A 25,735-nucleotide genomic window follows, 5' to 3' on the forward strand; every position below is an offset into this window, starting at 1 on the left:
TCAGGAGACCGGCGCAACCGGCATATAACGGGGCCCTCAGACTGAAACACTGAAATCTACTGAAATGTACTGAAAACTAAAATTACAAGCCAACAGTGAGGCTGATGTCCCCCGCCGAAATACCGAAATAAAAAGATGACACATATTAATTAATCGCACATTTATTTTTTTCAAAAGTATCAAGCATTTAAACCATACATTAAGTTTCATCATTCTCTACCAGACAGAATCAAGATTATCTTGTCCCAAACCATCGACAAATGAAATCAATTAGCTCTGCTTAGCTAGCGTCAGCTCAAAATGTTTATCATTGAACTCAGTCAAGACATTCACCTAATGAACATCTACATCAAGTTTAAACATTCTCCTAATGAACATCTACATCAAGTTTAAACATTCACCTACGCCAAGTTTAAACATTCTACCTCAATTAGGAGAGTTATTGTGTTCCAAAGTCTCAACCAATCAAATTGCTTATCACTCTGCTTACCCTGAGCAGAAAATGCTCATAATCGAACTTAGTCAAGTTTCATCACTCTCGCTTAATTAGAACTAAAGTTATCGTGCCCCAAAGCATCAACCAATCAAATTGCTTCCCCTAAGCAGAAAATGCTCATCTTCGAATTCCATCAAGACACTGACCTAATAAACACCTGCACCAAGTTTGACCATTCTAGGTAAATTAGAAAGAGTTATTGTGTCCCAAAAAGTGTGACAGACAGACAGACGGACGAACCCATTTTAATAGTCCCCTGCTTTCTTCGAAAGGCGGGGGACAATAAAGTGAAAAGAGGGCCATAACTCTAACTCTAGACGTAATAAACAGAAATTCAAAGGGCTTCTTCGTTTCACTAATTTAAATAATGCATATAAATTTCACAAAGATTGGATGATAACTTTTGGCGTTCAACAAAATGAAACAAGGGCCGTAACCCTTGACGTAATAAACGGAAATTATTAAAATTAATTGGACTCCTTCATCTTACTAATGTAAACATATATCAATTTCAAAACAATTGGATCATAACTTTTGGCGTTGGGGCATGTACAAGAAATCGTGGACAATATACCTCCACATTTATACGTGGGCGTATAAAAATTGTGACCTTGAGAGGGCCCACTAGCTAAAAAAAATCTTTTGTACAATCAGGGGGCATAATCCATGAAATATTTATCCGATACATGCCAATATCGAAAGGTACCGGGACATAAACATATATTTCAAGTTTCATCAAAATAGGATAAAATGAACATTTTAACTCAATTCGAAGGAGAGTTATTGTGTTCCAAAGTCTCAGCAAATCAAATTGCTTATCGCTCTGCTTAATCTGAGCAGAAAATGCTCATTATCGATCTTAGTCAAGGTATTACTGTAATGAAACTATACACCAAGTTTCATCACTCTCACTTAATTAGAACTAAAGTTATAGTGTCCCAAAGCATCAACCAATCAAATTGTTTATCTACTTAATTAGAACTAAAGTTATAGTGTCCCAAAGCATCAACCAATCAAATTGTTTATCTCTGCTTACCCTAAGCGGAACGGACAGACAAACAGACAGACGGACGAACCCATTTTAATAGTTCCCTGCTTTCTTCGAAAGGCGGGGGACAATAAGCATGAACATTTACTCAATTCGAAGATCAACCAATCAAATTGTTTATCTCTGCTTACCATAAGCGGAACGGACAGACAGACAAACAGACAGACGGACGAACCCATTTTAATAGTTCCCTGCTTTCTTCGAAAGGCGGGGGACAATCAAAGTAGGAGAGTTATTGTTTTCCAAAGTCTATACAATCAAAGTAGGAGAGTTATTGTTTTCCAAAGTCTCGACCAATCAAATTGCGTATCGCTCTGCTTACCCTGAGCAGAAAATGCTCATTATCAAACTTAGTCAAGGTATTACTGTAATGAAACTATACACCAAGTTTCATCAATCTCACTTAATTAGAACTAAAGTTATCGTGTCCCAAAGCATCAACCAATCAAATTGCTTATCTCTGATTACCCTAAGCGGAAAATGCTCATCTTCGAACTCCATCAAGGCATTGACCTAATCAACACATACACCAAGTTTGAACATTCTAGCTCAATTAGGAAGAGAGTTATCGTGCCCCAAAGTATCAACCAATCAAATTGCTTATCTCTGCTTACTCTAAGCGGAAAATGCTCATCTTCGAACTCCATCAAGGCATTGACCTAATAAACACATACACCAAGTTTGAACATTCTAGCTCAATTAAAAGTTATCGTGTCCCAAAGCATCAACCAATCAAATTGCTTATCTCTGCTTACCCTAAGCGGAAAATGCTCATCTTCGAACTCCATCAAGGCATTGACCTAATCAACACATACACCAAGTTTGAACATTCTAGCTCAATTAGGAAGAGAGTTATCGTGCCCCAAAGTATCAACCAATCAAATTGCTTATCTCTGCTTACCCTAAGCGGAAAATGCTCATCTTCGAACTCCATCAAGGCATTGACCTAATAAACACATACACCAAGTTTGAACATTCTAGCTCAATTAAAAGTTATCGTGTCCCAAAGCATCAACCAATCAAATTGCTTATCTCTGCTTACCCTAAGCGGAAAATGCTCATCTTCGAACTCCATCAAGGCATTGACCTAATCAACACATACACCAAGTTTGAACATTCTAGCCCAATTAGGAAGAGAGTTATCGTGTCCCAAAGCATCAACCAATCAAATTGCTTATCTCTGCTTACCCTAAGCGGAAAATGCTCATCTTCGAACTCCATCAAGGCATTGACCTAATAAACACATACACCAAGTTTGAACATTCGAGCTCAATTAGGAAGAGAGTTATTGTGTCCCAAAAAGTGTGACGGACAGACAGACGGACAGACAGACAGACGGACGAACCCATTTTAATAGTCCCCTGCTTTCTTCGAAAGGCGGGGGACAAAAATACAAGATAAAATATGGTCAATGATGGAGGTAGACTGATTGCGTCTTTTAAAACATTCAAAACATAATAGGCATTAACCAAATTTTTTTTTTTAGGGGGGGGGGGGGGGGCTATTTGTAAAACGAACATCGTAATGACCTTCACCTTCCTTCAGCGGCGCTCACTTGGTCCAAAACCGCACACATCGGACCATTCTCCGGGTTACCTATTTAGGGTGTTTTCCAGTATTTAGGATGTTTTCCGGTATTTAGTGTGTTTCCGGTATTTAGGATGTTTTCCGGTATTTAGTTTTTTTCCGGTGTTTTCCGGTATTCAGTATAAAATGATGTTTTCCGGTTGTTTTCCGGTGTTTTCCGGTATATAGTATGGCCCGTGTATGTTAATAACAGGCCAATTGCCTACACATGAACATAAGCAGTTCATATGGGCGGCTTATCTGACGGCCTCATTTCATTCGCAAAGAGATAAACTGTCAAACATGAAAATGAACGTTTTTGATTTTTGTCTTAATAATGATTAATTGCTCCACCAATCCTCAGACATTCAGCAATTCATCGTGGCATGCTCCTAATCAACAGTGGGGCAATCTGACCCACTCTTCTTGCAGTGCCACGGCCAATTCTTACAGTGTTGTCATTTGACGTTGACATCGACGAACACATCTCACGATCATGTCCCAGATATGCTCTATAGGGGAAAGGTCAGGACTCATTGCTGGCCAAGGCATATGGACAATATGGTAATGCTGGAGGTAGTCATTCACGACACGAGCCCGATGGGCACGGGCATTATCATCTTGAAAGATGAAACGTTGACCCGCACGTTGAGTAAAGGGCAGAACTATCGGTGCCAGGATGTGGTCACGGTAGTACACACCAGTGACCCTTCCTTGAACAATATGCAAGTCCGTTCTGCCAGTCATGGTGATTCCTCCCCACACCATAACAGACCCACGCCCGAATATGTCATGTTGTCTGACGTTAACGTTAGCATGATGCTCATTTACACGCCTCCAAACGCAAGCACACCTATCGGTGAAAACCAGAGTACATCTGGACTCATCCGAGAACATTACACGCGCCCATCGACGATTACCCCACTTTCTACGCTGCCTACACCATTGACGCCTGTTTGCCATGTGCTGGTTAGTTAATGCTGCATGTAGCCGATTTCTAATTGTTTGGGGTGTAACTCGAATTCCTGTAACATGGTAAAGATTTACAGAAAGCTGATTGGTCGTTTGTTCTCGATTTCACAGGACCTGTGTACGAATGTATCGATCCTGGACTTGTGTAGTGGCTCTAGGACGACCGGAACGAGGTCCATCATCAGCATTGTGTGTTTGTTGGTACCGGTTCCACAGTCTGCTGATCACAGACTATGACACATTAAGCATGTTGGCTACTGCTCGCTGTGTAAAACCCATTTGAAGCATGCTAATAGCACGGAGACGTTCATCATGTTGTAGACGTCTCATTGCAAATTAAACGTAACATACTAAAGCAAAGATACGCTAAACAGTAAATCGTATGCAAGAACCGATAGGAAAGCAAACATGGATAGGACAAACCAGCACGCGGCAGCTTTCATCAACCACTCCTTAAAGTGTCAAATTTGACAACGAACCCCTCCCACGTGTATTGTGCTATTTTGTGTCGTATGTACAGCTCAGTGGTTCTGTTGGGGCGACAAGTTCTTCATCTGTGAACATACTCTCAAAGCATGTCAGGTTTCCATGACTATATCATCACAACCTGCATAGGTATTTGTATTTCAATATCCCCTACTTTTTTGAAGAGTATATAGTAATAGCTGGGGGGGGGGGGGTATGTGTGGCTGATAGTTGTCTTTTGTTTTATTTAATTGATCGGCGATTGTAGAGACCGCTAATAAAAGATTTACACTGCTAGTTCTCTTTTGTTTTGCTTTGTTTAATCGGCAACTATGGATCTTGACAATAAAATATTGTTGAATTTGTGTATATACAATGTATAGTAGCACTTCGTTGTTTTTCTTTTATCAAATAGTAGTCTAAACGAGCTTGATTGACCGATCATTATTGATGATTGACAACTCGCATTTTTCCTTATCTACCAAAGAACCATAAGGTTTCTTTGCACATGCTACAATAACATCGGGATTATCGGTTAATCATCTTTAATTATCCCGCTTTGATCGTGGCCATTTCTAATATTTTCCCCCCAAAAAACAAAAAAAACTTTGCTTTGTACCCACTAATTTATCAATTGGTACTGCCATCTATGACAGGCTTGTCAGGGAATGCATGTCATTTTGAAATAAATTCATGAGCATATCATTTTTGTTAAAAAATATATTACTTTTACGGGAAACGATGATTATCAAAGAACCGTAAATGCAACTAATGTTTTATCGTTTAGTTGAGCCTTTTAATAACCACGTTTTTCATGTTAATAAATATTTTATTTCGTGTTTTGAATTGGTCTATTTCTAATAAATTCATCAGCTACTCTTTTATATACATAGTACAGATACATGTATAAAGAAATAAAACATGCTTTACTTGATGGCGAGCAGTAAATTTTACCTGCATGTTATTTTTTTAAAATCATTTTTAGCTTATTATAAATTGATTAGACAGCTGTGCTCAACCTTTCCTTTCAACTTATTCCCGAGTCCGAAGCGTCACCTACCCAAGTCCGAAATGTCGCCTACACGAATCCGAAATGTCACCTATTAGAGTCTGAAACGTCAAGGCCATATTTTTGGGAGTCTGAAATGTTGAAATGTTGAAAAAAGGTGAAAAAAATAGAAAATAAGGACATATAAATAATTTTACAACAGACGTATCTGTATGTCATAGTAAAGTTCTCTTCACATCGGTGAATTTGTAGTCTCACTATACATGTATATCACTAGTCGGGGATATAAGAAACAACTTACTTTCAAACCCAATCCCTCAATTTAACTAGTATAATCTATCTTTCTCTGTCTGCGTAATCCAAGTAGCTGTATATTGTACATTTCTCATGCAATCCTCAATAAAATCCAATACGTGCCATCTTGCTGAAAAATCATTCCCAGAATACCTCGCTTCCGGGTTGAAGAGTTGTGAAAGAAATAGTACAAATATAAAAGAATCAAAATGAGTTGAATATAATGATAGTTTAATCAATGTGGACAATATACGGTAAAGACAACAAACATGGACCACCTAACATTGAAATCCGTTAATAGAAATATCATTTAATAATTTATCGATGTAGTTATTCATTTGCGTAATATATCAATTGACCCTGACCGACCCAAAATGGCGACACGTACATTTCTGGTAACGGAGGCCATGCGACTATCAGTTGTACACGCTTCAACAATTTATATGTAGACTATAACAACGTAATATTTTAGACCTATGAATAGTAAAATTGAAGAAATTATTATTTGATTTCAGAGGCCTTTTTTTAAGGATACACAGTGTTATTCCGATCACAATGGATGTATAGCCAACTTGCCTTGTTCATGATGTTTGTCGAAATAGATCGACTACAGCCATTTTATTCAATTGTATCAAATCAAATAATCCTGATTTTTAAAATAATATTTCCATTGCGAATCTTTTAATTTTTACTTTCCCAGTCTTAAATTTATTCAGGTCAAACTACAACATATTCGTTCGACACCTTTGAAACATGTGATAGAATCTGCTATAACGAATATATATAAGGACTAAATTAAATATATTTTTAGTTGTAACAGAGCTTTAGTTTGACACATAACAAATTGTACACACACACAATAAAAAGATATGTAAATTTCTATAAATGTTGAACAAATTTAAATTGGTTTGAAAGGCCACTTAGCTGATCAGTCCTCAGTTTTCATCCAAAGTCTTCCACATTGAAAACATGAATTATTTGTCAATTTAAATCAACATTGATGTGTGATCTTACCGGGAAAAGATGGGCGTCTGATATAGATTATTTACGACAACATAAACATTTTACCATTGGTACACGAATAGTATAATGCATTTTAGCGCCATGTGTAATAGGACTCGAAGAACGAGGCTAGACATATTCCACAAGTCATGTCAAACTTTAACGCCATATTCTTACCTGGAGAGCATATGCAATAGACTGGGAAAAAAAGACGCCAGGGATTAAATGCCATTCGATTGAGACTTCTGATGTATTTTGCTGAACATAACTGATTTGAAATTAGATTAAAAACAGACACGATTAAAGGTAAATCAGTTTATATACATTCAGTTTACATTATTATATGCATTGTGTCAATTTCTAGATCCCAAATATTAGCGATTGAGCTCCTTTAACATGTCTGACTCAGCTTTTATTTTTTAAAAAATGGTGAAACATGGGCATTGTGGAGTATTAAGATAATACGTAAATGCTAGTTCCAAATTATCATTCAGACTGTAAAGGTTTTTCTGGCAATGAAATAAGAAAAACTACAGTATTGTAATATTTTGGGGTGGATTTTATTTTGTTTAAAGGAGCTAAATTGCTAATATTTGGGACCTAGAAATTGACCGAAATGGGTCGCAACGCATATAATAATAAAATATGATTGTATATAAACTGATTTACATTCAATTGTTTCTGTTTTGACTCTTAATTCCAAATCAGTTATGCCCAGCGAAATACGGCATGAGTCTCAACCGAATGTCAATTTCTAGCATCTGGTTATTCCAGTCTATTGTGCATGCTCTCCAGATAAGATATGGCCTGAAGATTTGGTATGAGTTGTGGAATGTCTTGCCTCATTATTTCTGGTCACTTGTTACAAATGATGCTGAAATTCACTATGGTGCACGATCCGTGTACCAATGGTAAAATGTTTATTTGGTCTTAAATATTTGATATCAGAAGCCTACCTTTTCCCGGTAAAATCACAACATCAATGTCGATTTGAATTGACAAATAATTTGTGTTTTCAACTTGTAAGACTTTGGATGATATTGAGTTAGGGACTTAGCCCTTTTAACTTCTAATACGCCAGATCTTGTATGTATGGAAAACAGGCTACATGAAGCCAAGCCCAGCAATAGTCCAGGGTGTCCTAAATATAATTAGCCATCAAATTCTAAAACAACCAACCAAAATGAGACGGAAGAGTACTTGTCTCCGCGACCGCGTCAAGCACATTACACAACTTGTTAGGATTGAAGCGACAACTTGAAATATATCAAATATGTCAGATATCTGCGATCATCACTGTGATGGTCGCTGGCAACAAAAAATAGCTACCGGTTGAGCACATTAGACAATTTTTTATTTTTCATTGACCAAAATCGCCTATATCGTAGTGAGCACCAGGCTTTAGACATTTAAAATCAGTGTTCCAGCAGTGCTTATATGACCCTACTCTTGGTTAGTCACTTTGCTTTATTTATAACACACTTTTTTATGCATTATCATTATTTGTTTTTCCTCTCGAGTTGGATTTCAGTTGCAAAAACACATAAAAATGGCTATTTATTGGTCCACTTTCAAGTTACTGTAGTCACAGACTGGAATAATGAGAATGTGTTTATGTACTGCACAGGTTTCTAGTCGTTTGGATGGGACGAAAAACTGAGGTGTAGGACAGAGGACCGGGCAAGAACAGTGTCTAGTCCTTCAAACAGGACAAAAAATCAAGATCTTGTGCTCATGTTGGATGTGCATGTTAAAGAACCTTGTTCATCGAGTTGCTTCATTACAAATGGTGCTCATATTAAACTGACATTTGTTTACGTAAGAAAACTAAGGATAAAAAAATAACTTAATTGTTAGTATCATGACATTAAACTGACATTTATTTTACATTATACAACTAATATTAGGTTTATGTTAGAAAACTAACGTTAGATTTATGTGAGAAAACTAACGTTAGATTTATGTTAGAAAACTAATGTTAAATTAACGGTTAAAATTATGACATAAAACTAACATTACATTAGAAAACTAACGTTAGATTTACGTCAGAAAACTAACCATAAACTAACGGTTAGAAACCTGATGTAAAATTTACGTTAGATTAACGTTAGAATTATAACCAATAATACATATATAATTATTATGTCTGAATTCCGACTATTTATTAATTGTTGGAATGTGCACACAGTTTTATGGTTATTTAATCAAAAAGTATTCAAAGCGAAAAAAATTGGTTAGAAATCCGTCATAAATTTTACCTTACATTTACGTCATTTTCTGACGTAAAAGTAACCATAACCATTATGACGTAAAAGTAACGGAAATTTAACGGTAGAATTTTTCCATTATTGGACGCTAACCAAAATCTAACCATAATGACGTAAACTTTACGTAAATCTAACCATCAATGTTAACTGGGCAAGCTCAAACTACATTTGTGTAAGTCGATATGTAATTTGTAACAATGTAAGTAAAATAAACACGTGTTGACAACTACAGTCCACGCTAAAAAAAAAAGACATATCAATATTGGGCTTTCATAGACCTTCAAGTACAAATTATGGCATTGTATGCAAATTTCTATGAATTCTATTCATGTAATGTCTCTTTGTATATAGGACAAAAACAAGCCTGTCTTTGTTGATAGATCTCTATAAAAGAAAATATTGTATCCACCACCATGTTTAATGGGGTCGTTGCTGATTGGCTACAATTTTTGAAGTTAGATAGAGAGAGGTTCTAATGGAGACAAAATAATTACGATTCCTTTTTAATTATTATTGTTTTAGATGGATTTAAATTATCTTAAACATAACAGTTAAAATAGCATTGCCTAGTTTCTCATATAAAAATGTAGAAATACATCTCCCAATCTTATTCACAACATGTCTAATTTTGACAATTCCCTTCGAGCCTCACATTGAGTCACAAATGTTTGTTTATGTACGGTAAATCTTCTCCATAATAATTTCGCTCTTCAATAAATATATGGCGACACGAGGGCGACTTCAACTTCACTTTAGGTTCTTTGGAGGGCAAAATCAGCGGTGGTTGGGGGACTATTTCGCCAACGTCACCCACTAGTTCGAGCCAGTGATGGGATTTTGGCCGTATATTACAGACATGTCCGACGCTATTTTCCAAACGTCCTAAAATGTCCGACCAGTAATATTCCCAATCGGACATCAAGACAAAATTAATATAGTGTACTGAGTGTATAACTACCACTCAACCCAATTATCGTTGATAATAGGATGTATTGATTAGGTAATTAAGTGATCACCTACCTTGATTAACTACTTAATCTGCCTTGATTGGCTGACTTAATTCTTTGTCGGACAATTCATCAATTCAATCCTGAACAGAAGTCATTGCTTCTCCTTTGTTGGACTATATATCAATCCAATAAAAATCTACGTGATTAACCCATGATTTCTCCATTGTCTCACGTTTTAATCTCCTTGATGTCGGCCGTAGACATTAGTCATATATGTCACATATCCTAATAGTATATAACACCCCAAATCAATATACATTGTGTCCGATAACTTGTCTGTGATATTTCTTCAGTGGAAGCCGAGGGTAAATAAAGCTATTTCACACACACGCAAAATGAAAGTAGAAATCTCGAAAGACACGTGGAATTAAGAGGTGTAAACGTGCCGAATCTAATACGTCTGATGTTGGGAGAAAAGATTCTATTTTGATGGCATATTGTTGGATTTATGATCATATTTTGAATGGGGTTTATGTTTTTAAATAAATAAATAAAAACGCTAAGAAATTTTGAAGAATATTACGATTGGAATAACAGTACGTAGTTACGGTAATTGTTTTAGATGATAGCGCGTGCTTCGGGTCGAATGGGATTATTTAGCAGTTGGTGTCACTCGCTCGTTGTATTAGAGCGACGTTTACTATGGTTTTTACCTTCCGTATATAAATCGAAATGGAGTATAAGACGAATGCCGGACTTTGCTGATAAAATGTATCGAATTATGACCCGAAAAATACGTTAATTTTTGGGGAATTCGAAAACGGTACGGATGGGCAGTAGTCGGCACGCTTTCATTCTATGGTATTACGATGTCATGTAATTTTGTAGGAATATTATTGACATAAATTTGAATACCGTTCGGGAATTAAATATGAAAGATAAGTTGCCAGGCAATGAAACATACGCCAACAGCGGCTAAATCGTCCGGGCGGTCGACAAGGGTTGTTGCATATTTATTCCTTTGTAGGTAATTTGGGGCCTTTAAAAGACAGTTCCATACAGATCAGATTATAATTTTTGCTGTTTGAGGGTTCACAAGGTTCTACAAATTGAAACAAGGGTCTCAACTCTGGAAGTAATCTAGAGAAATTGTTGAAATTTGACAGGCTTTTTCGTTTCACAAATTTAAATGATGCATATAAATTTCATACATATCGGATGATAACTTTCATCAATCGAGCATTAACAAAATTGAACAAAGTCAAACAAGGGCAATAACTCTAGAATTAATAAACGGAAATTGTTGAAATTCAATAGGATTCTTCTCTTTATTAATTTAAATGTAAATTTCATACAGATCAGCATATAACTTTTGATGTAAGGGAATTCACAAAGTCCAATAAAGTGAAGTAAGGGCTATAACTCTAGACGTAATAAACAGAAATTACTGAAATTCAATAAGCTTCTTCGTTTCACTTATTTAAATAACGCATATAAATTTCAGAAAGATCGGATGATAACTTTTGGCGTTAAAGCGTTCACAAGGTTCAATAAAGTGAAATAAGGGCCATAACTCTAGACGTAATTCACAGACGTAATTCTAGACGTAATTCAAAAGGCTTCTTCGTTTCACTAGTTTAAAAAGTGCATATAAATTTCAGAAAGATAGGATGATAACTTTTGGGGTTAGAGCGTTCACAAGGTTAAACAAAGTGAAACAAGAGCCATACATCTAGAAGTAATAAACGGAAATTGCTGAAATTAAATAGGCTTCTTCGTTTCCCTAATTTAAATATTGCATATAAATTTCAAAAAGATCGGATTTTAACTTTTGGCATTAGAGCATTCACAAGGTTCAACAAAGTGAAACAGGGGCCATAACTCTAGACGTTATAAATGGAAATTATTGAAATTAAATAGGCTTCTTCATCTCACTAATGTTAACAACAGATATCGATTTCAAAACAATTGGATTTTTGGCGTTAGAGCGTTCACAAGAAATTGTGGACGATGAACGGACGGACGAACTGGGGGTCGACGGCAATATACGTCCACATTTCTATGTGGGCGTATAAAAATAACGAGGTGCATCTATTTTTTTTTATTACGTATGAATTTGAATATTTTGTTGACACGTGATTCTTAATTGTGGTTTGAAAACACCTGCTTAATTAATGATAAGAGTTATGTCCCTTCATTTTCATGAAGAAAATGTCCGACAACCAAAATTTGAAATCCCATCACTGGTTCGAGCCCTTGTTAAAGCCCTGGTTAAACTCTCTCTCTCTCTCGCGCAGAGATTTTCACCCCTAGTGATAACTAAATCACCAATCAGTCAACTTCTCACACCCGTCAATTAACACACCATATCTACAGACTTTAGCCTCTTCGTATTAGATTTGTTGTAATAATTAGAATCCTACCGATTATTTGTACAATTTACCCAAGTGGTTAGAAAACTGTGTCCTAAACGTACAAAAAAACACCTTGCTACTTCTCAGTGAGAACTGTGCCTATTTTGAATCTTCTTCCCTTCATGGAACCAAATATACAAGAGCTATTCCCACCAAATCAAGAAGTTCAGCACTCGGGTGATAAACATGTGTTGACAAATAACAGATAGGTTGTTTTGGATTAATATATTTATCTGATGCAAGGGACTTTGTCTCTATGAATGATACTGTATAATTCCAGAAGCTATTACCTGTCTATCTATTGGCTGTATACTTACACACTTAAAAGTCCTAGTCCATAAGCTCCTTGATGAGTTATTTTAACAGATGACTGAGGAATTACATTCCAAGCTTCTATTTTCTTTCTTTTGTGATTTGGTTGTTGACGTCTAGGGTGTTCATGCCATTTACTATCACACATTTCACACATCAATATTTTGTCACATCCTTCACAAAAAATAACAGCTTTCTTATCAAGGCATATAGTACACCCTAGAAATATAATTAATATAACAATACAATCCTTACATTCACAAACCACTGGATTCTTGGAAACAAAACAACGCTGTTCCTTGCCAGACTCTCCGGTCCTCAACTGGGCCTATCACAGGGTATATACATTATTTATGTTGCAAATTGGTAGAGGACTCGCCAAGATAAACCAAAGATAGGTTGCCTGTGATTCCAACCAAATTTATGTCAAAGGTTTGGTAGATGACCAATTAAAAGATAGGTTGCCAGGCAACAAATCATACAGCCACAGTAGCTAAGACGCCCGGGCAATCAATAAGAAACTAAAAACTGATCAAGAGTATCAACACGTTAAACATTATCAGAAATAATTAAATAGTTCTGTAAGATGCCAACATATATTATAAAAATAAAGTTAGGTTGCCATGCAACAAAACATACGCCCACAGCAGCTAAATCGTCCGAGCGGTTGACAAGGGTTTTGTCACATATTTATTCTTTTGTAGGTAATTAGGGGCATTTAATAGACAATTTCATACAGATGACATTATAATTTTTGTCGTTTCAGGGTTCACAAGGTTCTAAAAACTAAAATAAGGGCCATAACACTGGAAGTAATCTACAGATATTGTTGAAATTCGACAGGCTTTTTCGTTTCACAAATTCAAATAACACATATAAATTCCATACAGATCGAATGATAACTTTTGTCGTTCGAACGTTCACAGGGTTCAACAATGTAAAACAAGGGCCATAACTGTGGTATATCTGGCCCATGATACCACACAATAAAGACTGAGACAAGCACAAATGGTGTTTCAATGATGGCGGCTTTAATGACAATAATGTAGACATGCGCGTGATGCAACACACTGTAAATCGGGACCATACGTGAAGCACAACATATATTACAATAACTCTATAAGTAATTGACAGAAATTGCTTACATTCAATAGTCTTCTTCATTTCACTAATTTAAATGATGCATATGAATTTCATAAAGATCGGATAATAACTTTTGTAGTCAGAGTATTCACAGGGTACAACAAAGTGAAACAAGGGCCATAACTCACGGCGTAATTAACGGAAATTGCTGAAATTCTTTGTTTTACTAATTTAAATGATGTATATAAATTTCATACAGATTGGGTGATAACTTTTGTCGTTCAAGTGTTCACAAGGTGCACCAAAGTGAAACAAGAGCCATAACTCACGGCGTAATTAACGGAAATTTGCTGAAACTCAATAGGCTTGTTCGTTTTACTAATTTAAATCATACATATAAATTTTAAACAGATCGAATGGTAACTGTTGTCATTAGAGCATTCCCAAGGTACAACAATGTGAAACAAGGGCCATAACTCACGGCATAATTAACAGAAATTGCTGAAATTCAATAGGATTCTTTGTTTTACTAATTTAAATGATGCATATAAATTTCATACAGATTAGTTGATAACTTTTGTTGTTAGAGCGTTCACAAGGTGCAACAAAGTGAAACAAGGGCCATAACTCCAGAAGAAATTAATGGAAGTTATTGAAATTAAATAGGCTTCTTCATCTCACTAATGCAAACAACATATATCAATTTCAAAACAATTAGATGATAAATGTAGCCTGTAGAGTGTTCACAAGAAATTGTGGGCGATGGACGGCCGTACGGACCGACGGACGGGGGCAACGGCAATATACGACCACATTTCCATGTGGCCGTATAAAAATGGTTGGAGTGTCAAAGTTTAGATTTGTCGTTGATTCCATAAAGTAGTTACGTTTATAAACGTTAAATACTGTGTAATTTAATATGGCACCCGAGGGGTTTAATATATATATGTATGAATTACTACCAAATAGTTTATTTTTGTTTACAATGCTCTACCACTGAGTGTTCCAACTTTGGACTTATATTCAGCCTTATAATCCACTCACGGGTGTTACCTCAACACTCTTGTTTATATGCTATCCCTTTATTGTTATGACAAAACAATGTTACAAACTAACCAAAGGCATCCTAGTTAGCAAAATTATGGACTGAACGGTTTTTAAAATCGGAAAAAAAATTGAAACCTCTAAAGAAACCAAAAGCTAAAAATGCGCTTTTTCGACCAATTAGGGGCCATAATCCAGGAAGTTACGTTTGGATATGTGTGATTATCAAAAGGCACCAAGATGGTTATGATCAAAACATATTTAAAGTTCTATCCAAATCTGATAAAAACTGTGGCTTCTAGAGGGTCCACAACCTTGATATACCATATTTTTACACAATTTGCGTGCAAGGGGCGGCCATTATGTCCTTCAGTTTTAGTCTGATTTTCACGAAATTCTAACTCAACCATCATTAGTGTATAACTGTGATATATATTCACAGACATATTCGGATAAAAATTGTGACCTCTATAGGGACCACAAGCTCATGTGGACGTATATTGTATATGTCTGGACGTCCGGACATCTGTCCGTCCACAATTGTGTGTGGACTCTCTACAGGTTACAATTCTTATCCGATTTTGACGAAACTTGAAATATAGGATTATACCCAAAACGTGATTTTTCGTACAAACAGGGGCCATAATCCATAAAGTTTCGATCCAATACATGCCAATATCGAAAGGAACCGAGATCTTTTGGAGATAAACCTATATTTCAAGTTTCTTCAAAATCAGATAAGGATTGTGACCTGTAGAGTGTCCACAAACAAATTGTGGACGGACGGATGTCCAGACGGACGGACAGGGGCGACGACAATATACGTCCACATGAAAATGTGGGCGTATAAAAAATGAAATATGAATTTACTTTGTAAAGTTTTCGTGCGTTATCAAATTTTGAAGTGGAAGCCCTGCTCTTAACTCTTGTATCCTTCCACCTCAAAATCATGAATGTTCACCAAAACCTGACAGAAAATGTATTTTCAAACCCTTTTCGTCGATTCAACACGAAAAAGTCAACAAAAATCGTCATGCAAAAGCGGGGAAAAAGGGAAAGGGAGAGAAAGACAAAAAATAACTTTCAGCCTTCATTCGTGCGTGACGACGTAGGAATATTTGGTGAGCTGTGTCCTATAGGAACTTCAGATATCATCAAAAGGCCTTTTTTGTTTGCTTCCTATGTGTCCTGTGAAAGAAAATCAAAATCAAAGAGTAACTGCAGAAATGATGCTTTATGTACAGCGGTGCACCTTAGGTCCATGAGCTTCTAGATAAGAGGAAATGTTAGTCTCTCCTAGCAAAACTCTGCAACCATATGCATATCATTTTCAAACAGATCGGATGATAACTGTTGTCATTAGAGCGTTCACAAGATTCAACAAAGTGAAACAAGGGCCATAACTCTAGATATAATTAACGGAAATTCAATACTCTTCTTTGATTTACTAATTTAAATGATGCATATAAATTTCATACAGATCGGTTGATAACTTTCGTCATTAGAGTGTTCACAAGGTGCAACAAAGTGAAACAAGGGCCATAACTCCAGAAGACATTAATGGAAATTGCTGAAATTCAATAGGATTCTTCATATCATTAATTTAAATGATGCATATCAATTTCATACAGATCGGTTGATAACTTTTGTCATAAGAGCGTTCACAAGATTCAACAAAGTTAAACAAGGGCCATATAGATGTAATTAACAGAAATTTGCTGAAACTCAATAGGCTTGTTCGTTTTACTAATTTAAATGATACATATAAATTTCATACAGATCGGATAATAACTTTTGTCGTTAGCGCGTTCACAAGGTGCAACAAAGTGAAACAAGGTCCATAACTTCAGAAGAATTTAACGGAAGTTATTGAAATTAAATAGGCTTCTTCATCTCACTAATGCAAACAACATATATCAATTTCAAAACAATCAGATGATAAATGTAGTCTGTAGAGTGTCGACAAAAAATTGTGGACGATGGATGGATGGACGGACGGACGGTGGCGACGGCAATATACGACCACATTTCCATGTAGGCGTATAAAAATGGTGTGTCAAGAAGATCGTTGTGTGCTTTTGTAAATTTTTTGGACTTAGCCTTACTTTTACCAAGCTTCCTAGTCTTTGTTTTCAGTCTGACCAGTCTATTTTGAATGTGTTTGTCACCAAACGTCACACAGTCATGTAAAGCAGTTATGATAGACCGATGCTCCGTAGTTGTCGGGAATTTATTAACAATGCCTAGTATAAGCCTATTTGTGATTTTTCCCATTGGTAGTTTGGTTACAGTGCTCAAATCATAGGGGTATTTGTCCAATCCAATGCTGGATAGCAATTCATTGGTGGACGCCATCTTGCAGGGCTCAGTCTCAGATCAAGGCTTAAGTCTACACAATAATTAAATAAGATACTATAATTATGAAAATAATTTACACCAAGTTACTGAAAGGTGTCTGGAAAATAAAGACTACAAATAGAAATTTTGTTTCGGTTACTTCCTGTCTCAAATAGTTCTGCGTATTTAGAGCTAGCAAATATTTATTTCCTAAAATAAACAGAGCGCCACGTAAACGAAGGTTGTAACCACTAAATAAGAATAAATCACAAAATGTTGTAATGAGTTTATCTTGCCACGCTCATGGTTTTGAAAGTTAGAAATGAAATGAAGCTATTATAGCTAGCTCTGTACCGAAATCGCCCAAATCAAATATTAAATCAAAGAGCGCAATCGAAATTTTTGCTCACGTTCACTATTAAATAAACACGAAAGTCGAAGTGCGTAATGAACCTTTTCTACTTCATATATAGATATTCTAACACATAGGCCAGATAGTCAATCCTTAGAGATAGGTTCTACACACTATGCATGTTACCGTGATACATTATGTAAGAGCTAAATCTGCCATTACAAGTCTTTCTTTATTCCTGAAATGTCATCTAAATTATTAGACATTAGTTAACTTATCCAGACGATAATCAACTTTCGATGTCATCGCTAGCCTGCGATATTTGCTGGATTAGGATCCGATATGCTGCTCAACGCTCATTCATGATTAAATCAAGAAATGGCTAATCGAGACTATATTTTTTATCGTACCGGCTTTAGTAATGATGATCAAGGCTAGGCCCAAAATTCAATCGCTAAAATCAATATACTTGTTCGTCTCAAGACTTTAAACTCTGTGTATCAATCTGAAGTCAATCGGATGATAATTTTAGTCTCTAGAGCGTCACAAGATTTTTCCAAGTGATTATGGCAGTAATTATCGGATATCGCTGAAAATCAATAGGCTTCTTCGTCTCATGACCTTAAACACTCCGTATAAATTTAAATCAATTGGATATTAACTTTAGCCTCCAGAGCTGGACCGACGGACGGGGGCAACGACAATATACGACCACACTTCAATGTGGTCGTATAAAAAAGGAGCATGTCTGTATGACGACATAATACATCTTGATCTTTTGAGTGTCTTATTTGTTTACATATTATTTAGTCTCAAAACTCATCGAAAAGTTGTGTAGTTCAAATATGAATATAGATATTAATCTTACCTTTATTTTTCATTTCCCCTCCAGTTTTGGAATCAATTTTTTCTGGCTGTTAAAAAGAAGATAATTTATATAGTTTACCAATGTCTTTCTAGATTAAAATCTCATTATATTTAACATGGAACACGCATTGAAAAGTAGGAAAGGTGTGGTCAGTATATAAATCTAGCTCTTGAGGTCAATATTTACTATCTCAGTTTATTTTACAATAACTGCAACAAATCAAAATAAAAGGGTTAAATGTCTTAATAAGGCGTGAGAATTTGACTGGAAATTTGAGAACTACTGACACATATTTTTTAAAACCCAATTTTTAAACATGGCTACGAACGACCTCTGCCATGTAACTATAAGATAGGTTGCCAAGCAACAAAACATACTGTTCTATTAATATTCTGTGGATATATTACACAGACTCATCAATGTAGGTTCATTTCGTGCAGAACACTTCGTAGTTATACTGGAATTAATAGTTTTTTCATAATTGATCAAAAATAAACTCATAGTAGATACTTTAGATAAAATCAATCAAAAACATAATGCAAAAACAATAGAAACGTTTGATTTTTCTACTTTGTATACTAAACAAAACTGACACAGTTATATGGGACAAAAATCACTGGTTTATTATAAACAAGCACGAAGTTTCGATAAGTATTCTCTTATCGTTATCAAGCACAATGACATTTAGTTGTTGTTGTTAGTTAGTTGTATTAAAGTCCGCTTCCACCGAGGTGATATCGCAGACAAGTGACATTTAGTAAACTTGAGGGTCTATATATACTATTCAAAAAAAGTAGGGGATATTTGATTTTGGGGGCATAATACTAAAATATGCAAATGACTACGAAAAAAGTCACTATAGAACCTAACAGAAGAAACATTTCCAGTTACATGTGACGCCCAAACGCACCAATAGCTACCGCATGGAATGCAGGTGATGCTTGGGATCATCATGGGGGTCCAACCCAAGATTTGCACGACTCTGACTTTGAATGTTACAGTCATTGTGGCATTGAATTCCAGGGTGGAAACATCAGTTTAATTGTTTTAGTGACCAGAAAACAAATTTTGATATGCGTCGGCTTACCCAAAATGAAAGGTTACGTGCCCTTGGCATGCTACAGATCGGCACAACACAGGCGGTTGTGGCGCGGACGATGAATGTTTCTCAGTCTGTCATAAGCAGGCTATGGTCCAGATACCGTGATACACAATCTGTACAGGACAGACCACGCTCAGGTCGACCAAGGGCGACAACTCAAGCCCAGGATCGATTTATCCGTACCTTGGCCTTGAGAAATCGTGTCATCACAGCAAATCAGATCAGCGCTCGTCTTCAAACAGACACTGGTGTGAGAGTGAGTGGCCAGACGATTCGGAATCGACTGCATAGGGGTCACCTTCGCGCCCGACGTCCTCGCGTGATCCCTTGTTTGAGAGATCATCACATTCAGGCAAGACGTCGTTGGTGTAGGGATCGTCAACACTGGGATAATCGACGCTGGAGCAATGTGATGTTTTCAGATGAGTCAAGGTTCACTGTTGATTTTTTGGACAGACGTAGGAGGGTGTGGCGTCGTCGAAACGAGCGCTTCCAAGACGTTAACGTCATCAGACATGATCGATTTGGGGGTGGTTCTGTTATGGTGTGGGGAGGCATCACTGTTGCTGGAAGAACGGCTTTACATGTTGTTGCAGGGCGTGTTACAGGCCAGTACTACCGGGACAACATCTTGGCAGTCCATGTTGTGCCGTTCGCACGACGTCATGGCCGCCGTTTCATCTTCCAGGATGACAACGCAAGATGTCACAGGGCCAGGATCGTTACAGGTTACCTCCAACAACAGAACATCACCACATTACCTTGGCCAGCACTGAGTCCCGACCTCTCCCCCATCGAGCATGTCTGGGACATGCTTGGACAGAGGTTACGTCAACGTCAACAACGTCCTGCCAATGTCCAAGAACTTGCTGCTGCGTTGCAACAGGAATGGGACAATCTGGACCAAAATGACCTTAGACGTCTCATTAGGAGTATGCCACGTCGGATCAATGCTTGTTTGGCAAACAGAGGAGGATTTACCCGTTACTGACTTGGTTGTGATGCTGTGGTAACTTTGCTGTTTGACCCCGGGTATCATTTTACCCTTATAATGGTCAGTCTGTGCCTTACTTAGTCTAACGATCATTTGGAATAAATCGATGAATGTGAACTTCATTTCATTTTGTCATTTGTTTCTTCGTCAGTTTCATTAGGTGACTTTAATAACACTTAAAAATCAAATATCCCCTACTTTTTTTGAATAGTATATATATGTACAATGTGAAGGTCCACAACCTTGATATACCATATTTTTACGCTATTTGAGAACGAAGGGCGACCATTTTGTCTGTCAGTTTTGGGCGGATTTTCACGAAATTCGAACTCAGTCGTCCGTGGGGTGTAACAGTGATATAATAATACGTTTTTTAAATCGGATAAAAATTATGACCTCTATAGAGTCCACAAGCTAAAAACGCAATTTTTCGTACAATCAGGGACCATAATTCAGGAAGTTATGTCCCGATATGCGCGAATATAGAAAGGAACCGAGATCTTTGGGTTATAAACTTACATTTCAAGTTTCATCAAAATAGGATTAAAATTGTGACCTCTATAGGATCACAACCTTGATATACCATATTTTTACGCTATTTGAGAACGAAGGGCGGCCATTTTATCTGTCAGTTTTGGGCCGATTTTCACGAAATTCGAACTCAGCCGTCCTTAGGGTGTAACGGTGATATATTAATACGTTTTTTTAAATCGGATAAAAATTATGACCTCTATAGGGTCCACAAGCTAAAAACGAGATTTTTCGTAAAATCAGGGACCATAATTCAGGAAGTTACGTTCCGAAAAGCACGAATATCAAAAGGAACCGAGATCTTTGGGTTATAAGCATACATTTCAAGTTTAAATCAAATCGGATAAAAATTGTGACCTCTACAGTGTTCACAAGCTAAAAACGTGATTTTTCGTACAATCAGGGGCCATGAAGTTACGGTCCGATACATGCCAATATCGAAAGGAACCGAGATCTTAGGGTGATAAACCTATATTTCAAGTTTTATTGAAAGGATAAAAATTGTGACCTGTAGACTGTTCACAAACAATTGTGGACGGACAGACGTCCGGACGGATGTCTGGACGGACGCCCAGACGGACAGGGGCGACGACAATGTACGTCCACATGAAAATGTGGGCGTATAAAAATGATTAGGGGAAATCATACATTAGACAAACTGTATAATTAACAGAGAGAGAGAGAGAGAGAGAAATGGGGTTTAACGTCCACTCGACACAAACTAGGTCATTTCGGGACTAACACATGGGTCAATTTTATTTCAATAATTCACTTGCGCGTAGGGTCTTTAGCAGTGGGAGGAAACCGGAGGACCTGGAGAAAACCCACGAGGTTGGACAGGCGACCCTACTCCTTGTCACGTACAACTGGGGATTCGAAACCACACCAGTAGACTCAATGACAGATTTTATGATACAGCACGCATGTGCTAACCATTCAGCCACCCAACCCCCCTATAATTAACAGATATGAGCTTATAAACACAAGGTCTTGTAAATGAACATAAAACCACATTAACAAATGTTATGAAAACAAAGCATAATAGCACTAAGATAACACAGTAATCGTGATCCAAGGGTTTGAAAGGTCAAATAAAGGCTAATAATAATTGCACTCAGTTAACCTAGTAATCGCGATTCAAGGTGTTGAAAGTTAAAAAAATATATATTATTAAAAGTTAATAACTGGGGGGGGGGGGGGAATCATACATTGGACAGACTGTATGTTAACAGATAAAAGCTTATAACACAAGGTCTCGACTCAAATGTAAACAAGCCAACAGTGAGGCTGATGTCCCCCGCCGAATAACCAAAATAAATAGATGACACACATTAATTAATCGCACATTAAACTATATACACTAAGTTTCATCACTCTCTATCAGATAGAATCAAGATTATCTTGTCCCAAAGCATTGCCCAATGAAATTGATTAGCTCTGCTTAGCTTCAGCTTGAAGGCATTCACCTAATAGACACCTATGCCAAGTGTGAACATTAGAATGAGAGTTGCTGTGTTCCAAAGTCTCGACCAATCAAATTGCATATCGCTCTGCTTAACCTGAGCAGAAAATGCTCATTATCAAACTTAGTCAAGGTATTAGAACTAAAGTTATCGTGTCCAAAAGCATCAACCAATCAAATTGCTTATCTCTGCTTACCCTTAGCAGAAAATTCGCATCTTCGAACTCCATCAAGGCATTGACCTAATAAACACATACATGAAGTCAATCTGGTTAAAACACAGATCCTATTTCGTTTCGTTTTTATAGTTCAAAATTTCGTTTTACTTGTCTTTACTACACTTGGATCTGGAAGAGTTGTTATTTAACTCGTGTTCTGAATGGTGTCAGGGATAAACCAATGAAACAGTCTGTTACGGCGAGCTTTAGGCATGTTTTTCACGGAACTGTGGGTAATCCGCTAGTAACATCAATGCTGATTGGTTAATCAAATGTCTGACGTCAAAAGGGTCATAAGTCGGTCTTTTGACCCCTGACGTGACCTATCGCTATAACTTGTCAGATCTTCATGTAGTGTAGGCCATCGAAAGTATAAAAAAACGAAACGAAATATAGTATTTTAATCAGATTGACACCAAGTTTGAAGATTCAAGCTCAATTAGAAGGAGAGTTATTGTGTTCCAAGTTCTCGACTAATCAAATTGCTTATCGTTCTGCTTACCCTGAGCAGAAAATGCTCATTATCGAACTTAGTCAAGGTATTGATGTAATGAAACTATACACCAAGTTTCATCACTCTCACTTAATTAGAACTAAAGTTATCGTGTGCCAAAGCATCAACCAATCAAATTGCTTATCTCTGCTTACCCTAAGCCGAAAATGCTCATCTTCGAACTCCATCAAGGCACTGACCTAATAAAAACCAACACCAAGTTTGAACATTGTAGCCCAATTAAAAAGAGAGTTATTGTATCCCAAAAAGTGTGACGGACAGACAGACGGACGGACAGACGGACAGCAACCAATCACATTGCTTATCGCTGCTTACCCTAAGCCGAAAATGCTCATCTTCGAACTCCATCAAGGCATTTCCCTAATAACCACCTACACCAAGTTTGAATATTGTAGCTCAATTAGAAAGAGAGTTATTGTGTCCCAAATGTGTGACGGACAGACAGACAGACGGACGAACCCATTTTAATAGTCCCCTGCTTTCTTCGAAAGGCGGGGATAATACCACAATAACATAATGAACTAGAACTGCGATGCAGTAATGACGGGTTTCACCGGTGCCACATTACCCTTGAACTTATGTCACTTCTGGTGCCAGTTACCCAGCAATATTAATTTCATTTATACATTTGTTACCATGTGTTACATATGTCAAAAACGTGATCCTTACAAATTTGTTACTAACTTACCGCTAAGTTAGCTGACTATTTAATGGGAAATTTCTCGACAAGGGAAGATGCTAGAAACAATTTTTGGACATCTATATGATCGTCTTGATCCAATCTATATGTCCATTGGAATCAAATATCATAATGTTAAATGAATGATAAATATAACTCACTTCAAAACAATTTGAAGGCTAATAAAGTTTTTGACAAAATTACATTACTTTCGGTGATAATAAATTTTTTACATTAATTCTATGAAAATATAAATGGCATAAGGCCTCACATGGTGAAAATTTTATGATAATCGAATAATAATTGACACTTTTATAGACCAAAACCTATATCTCTGAAACCGAACAAATTAGAAACCATTTAGTGATATCTGTATGGTCGTATGGGGTTTTGCCCAAATGTCGTCATTTTCAGTGACAGTGAAAATGTTAAATTGGATTGACCTAGTTAACGGTGGCATGAGGCATCACATGGTAACAAAAATTGAAAATCGAACGATAATTGACTCTTTTACATGAAAATAACGTGAAAAGTGACGCATGCAAAATTGCCTATTTCTTTGCAACTGCGCATATTACAATCTAATTTTGACATACATTGTCCTCGTATGGATTAATGCTACAAAATTATGAAAGTTGCGTAGAAATAACTTAAAATATGAAGACGATGAATGGGTTGTAAATAGCTGATTTTTACTCCTTTTTTCAACCTTAAATCCAAATGGCGCAAATACAAAACTGATATAAAAAAACCCAAAAAAACTAAGCCCGACATATTTTGCGCCTGTAGTAGGAGCATTCATCTTCATTGATAAGATTTGTAGAAATTAAGATTTTTCCTTAGGAAAAGACCTCCCGACCCGTCAAAATTTAATTTTTTAGTCCCGACAGAAAACTTTATAGGTAGAAACAAGTTGAGAATTTGCACCAAGGAGTATATGAGCTTTTGTTTTATACAAATCAGGCAATAAATAATTAATTTAGAACCCATAAACTGTAATAAAAATGCAAAAAGTTAGAAGCTATTTTTTGACATATTTATGATCGCATTGATCCAATCTATATTTCCATTGGAATGAAATATCATAATGGTAAACGAATACTAAACATAACTCACTTCAAAAAAATATTTGTTTTGAAGGCTAAAAATACAGTTTTTGCTAAAATGATATTACTTCCGGTGATAATGAAAATGTTAAATTAGTTTTATGAAATAAGAAATGGCATAAGGCATCACATGGTGAAAATTTTATGAAAATCGAATAATATTTGACACTGTTATAGACCAAAAACCTTGAGAAGTGACTAGTAGAAAATCGTCTATTTCTCTGAAACCTTACAAGTTAGAACCAATTTTGTGGTATCTATATGGTCGTATGGGTTCATTCTATTTGTTGATTGAAATTAAATATCATACCTTCAAACAAATAACATATACGACTCATTTGAAAAAAATATTGGTTTTGAAGGCTAAAATTCAGTTTTTGCCCAAATGACGTCACTTCCGGTGACAGTAAAGGTGTTAAAATGGTTTAATCTAGTCAAACGTGGCATTCGGCATCAAATGGTGAAAGAAAATTGAAAATTGAATAATAATTGATTCTTGTACAGGCAAAATAGCACGAAATGTGACTCATGCAAAATTGCCTATTTCTCGACAACTGCTGATATTACAAACTAATTTTGACATACATTCTCTTTGTATGGGTTATTGCTACGAGGTTATGAAAGTTACGATGAAATATTTTGAAATATGA

At 36.4% G+C, this 25,735-nt stretch overlaps 1 protein-coding gene across 4 annotated transcripts in view; it reads right to left on the reverse strand.

Moving 5' to 3' along the window:
• LOC126814503 (E3 ubiquitin-protein ligase RNF31) overlaps positions 1-25,735 on the reverse strand; it is a 384,135-nt gene that overhangs the window by 253,573 nt on the left and 104,827 nt on the right. For 3 of the 4 annotated variants that reach the window (XM_050539678.2, XM_050539679.2, XM_050539680.2), the window contains exons 6-7: positions 18,480-18,525; positions 12,801-13,014 (exon numbers count right to left, since the gene is read on the reverse strand). In XM_050539678.2, coding sequence (XP_050395635.1) covers positions 12,801-13,014; positions 18,480-18,525 — 260 coding nt within the window. Of the gene's footprint in view, positions 1-5,857; positions 6,008-12,800; positions 13,015-18,479; positions 18,526-25,735 lie in introns of all 4 variants that reach the window. The other variant, XR_007677627.2, reaches the window with a different exon arrangement.

This window comes from Patella vulgata, chromosome 3, assembly GCF_932274485.2.
Source record: "Patella vulgata chromosome 3, xgPatVulg1.2, whole genome shotgun sequence".
NCBI lineage: Eukaryota > Metazoa > Mollusca > Gastropoda > Patellidae > Patella > Patella vulgata.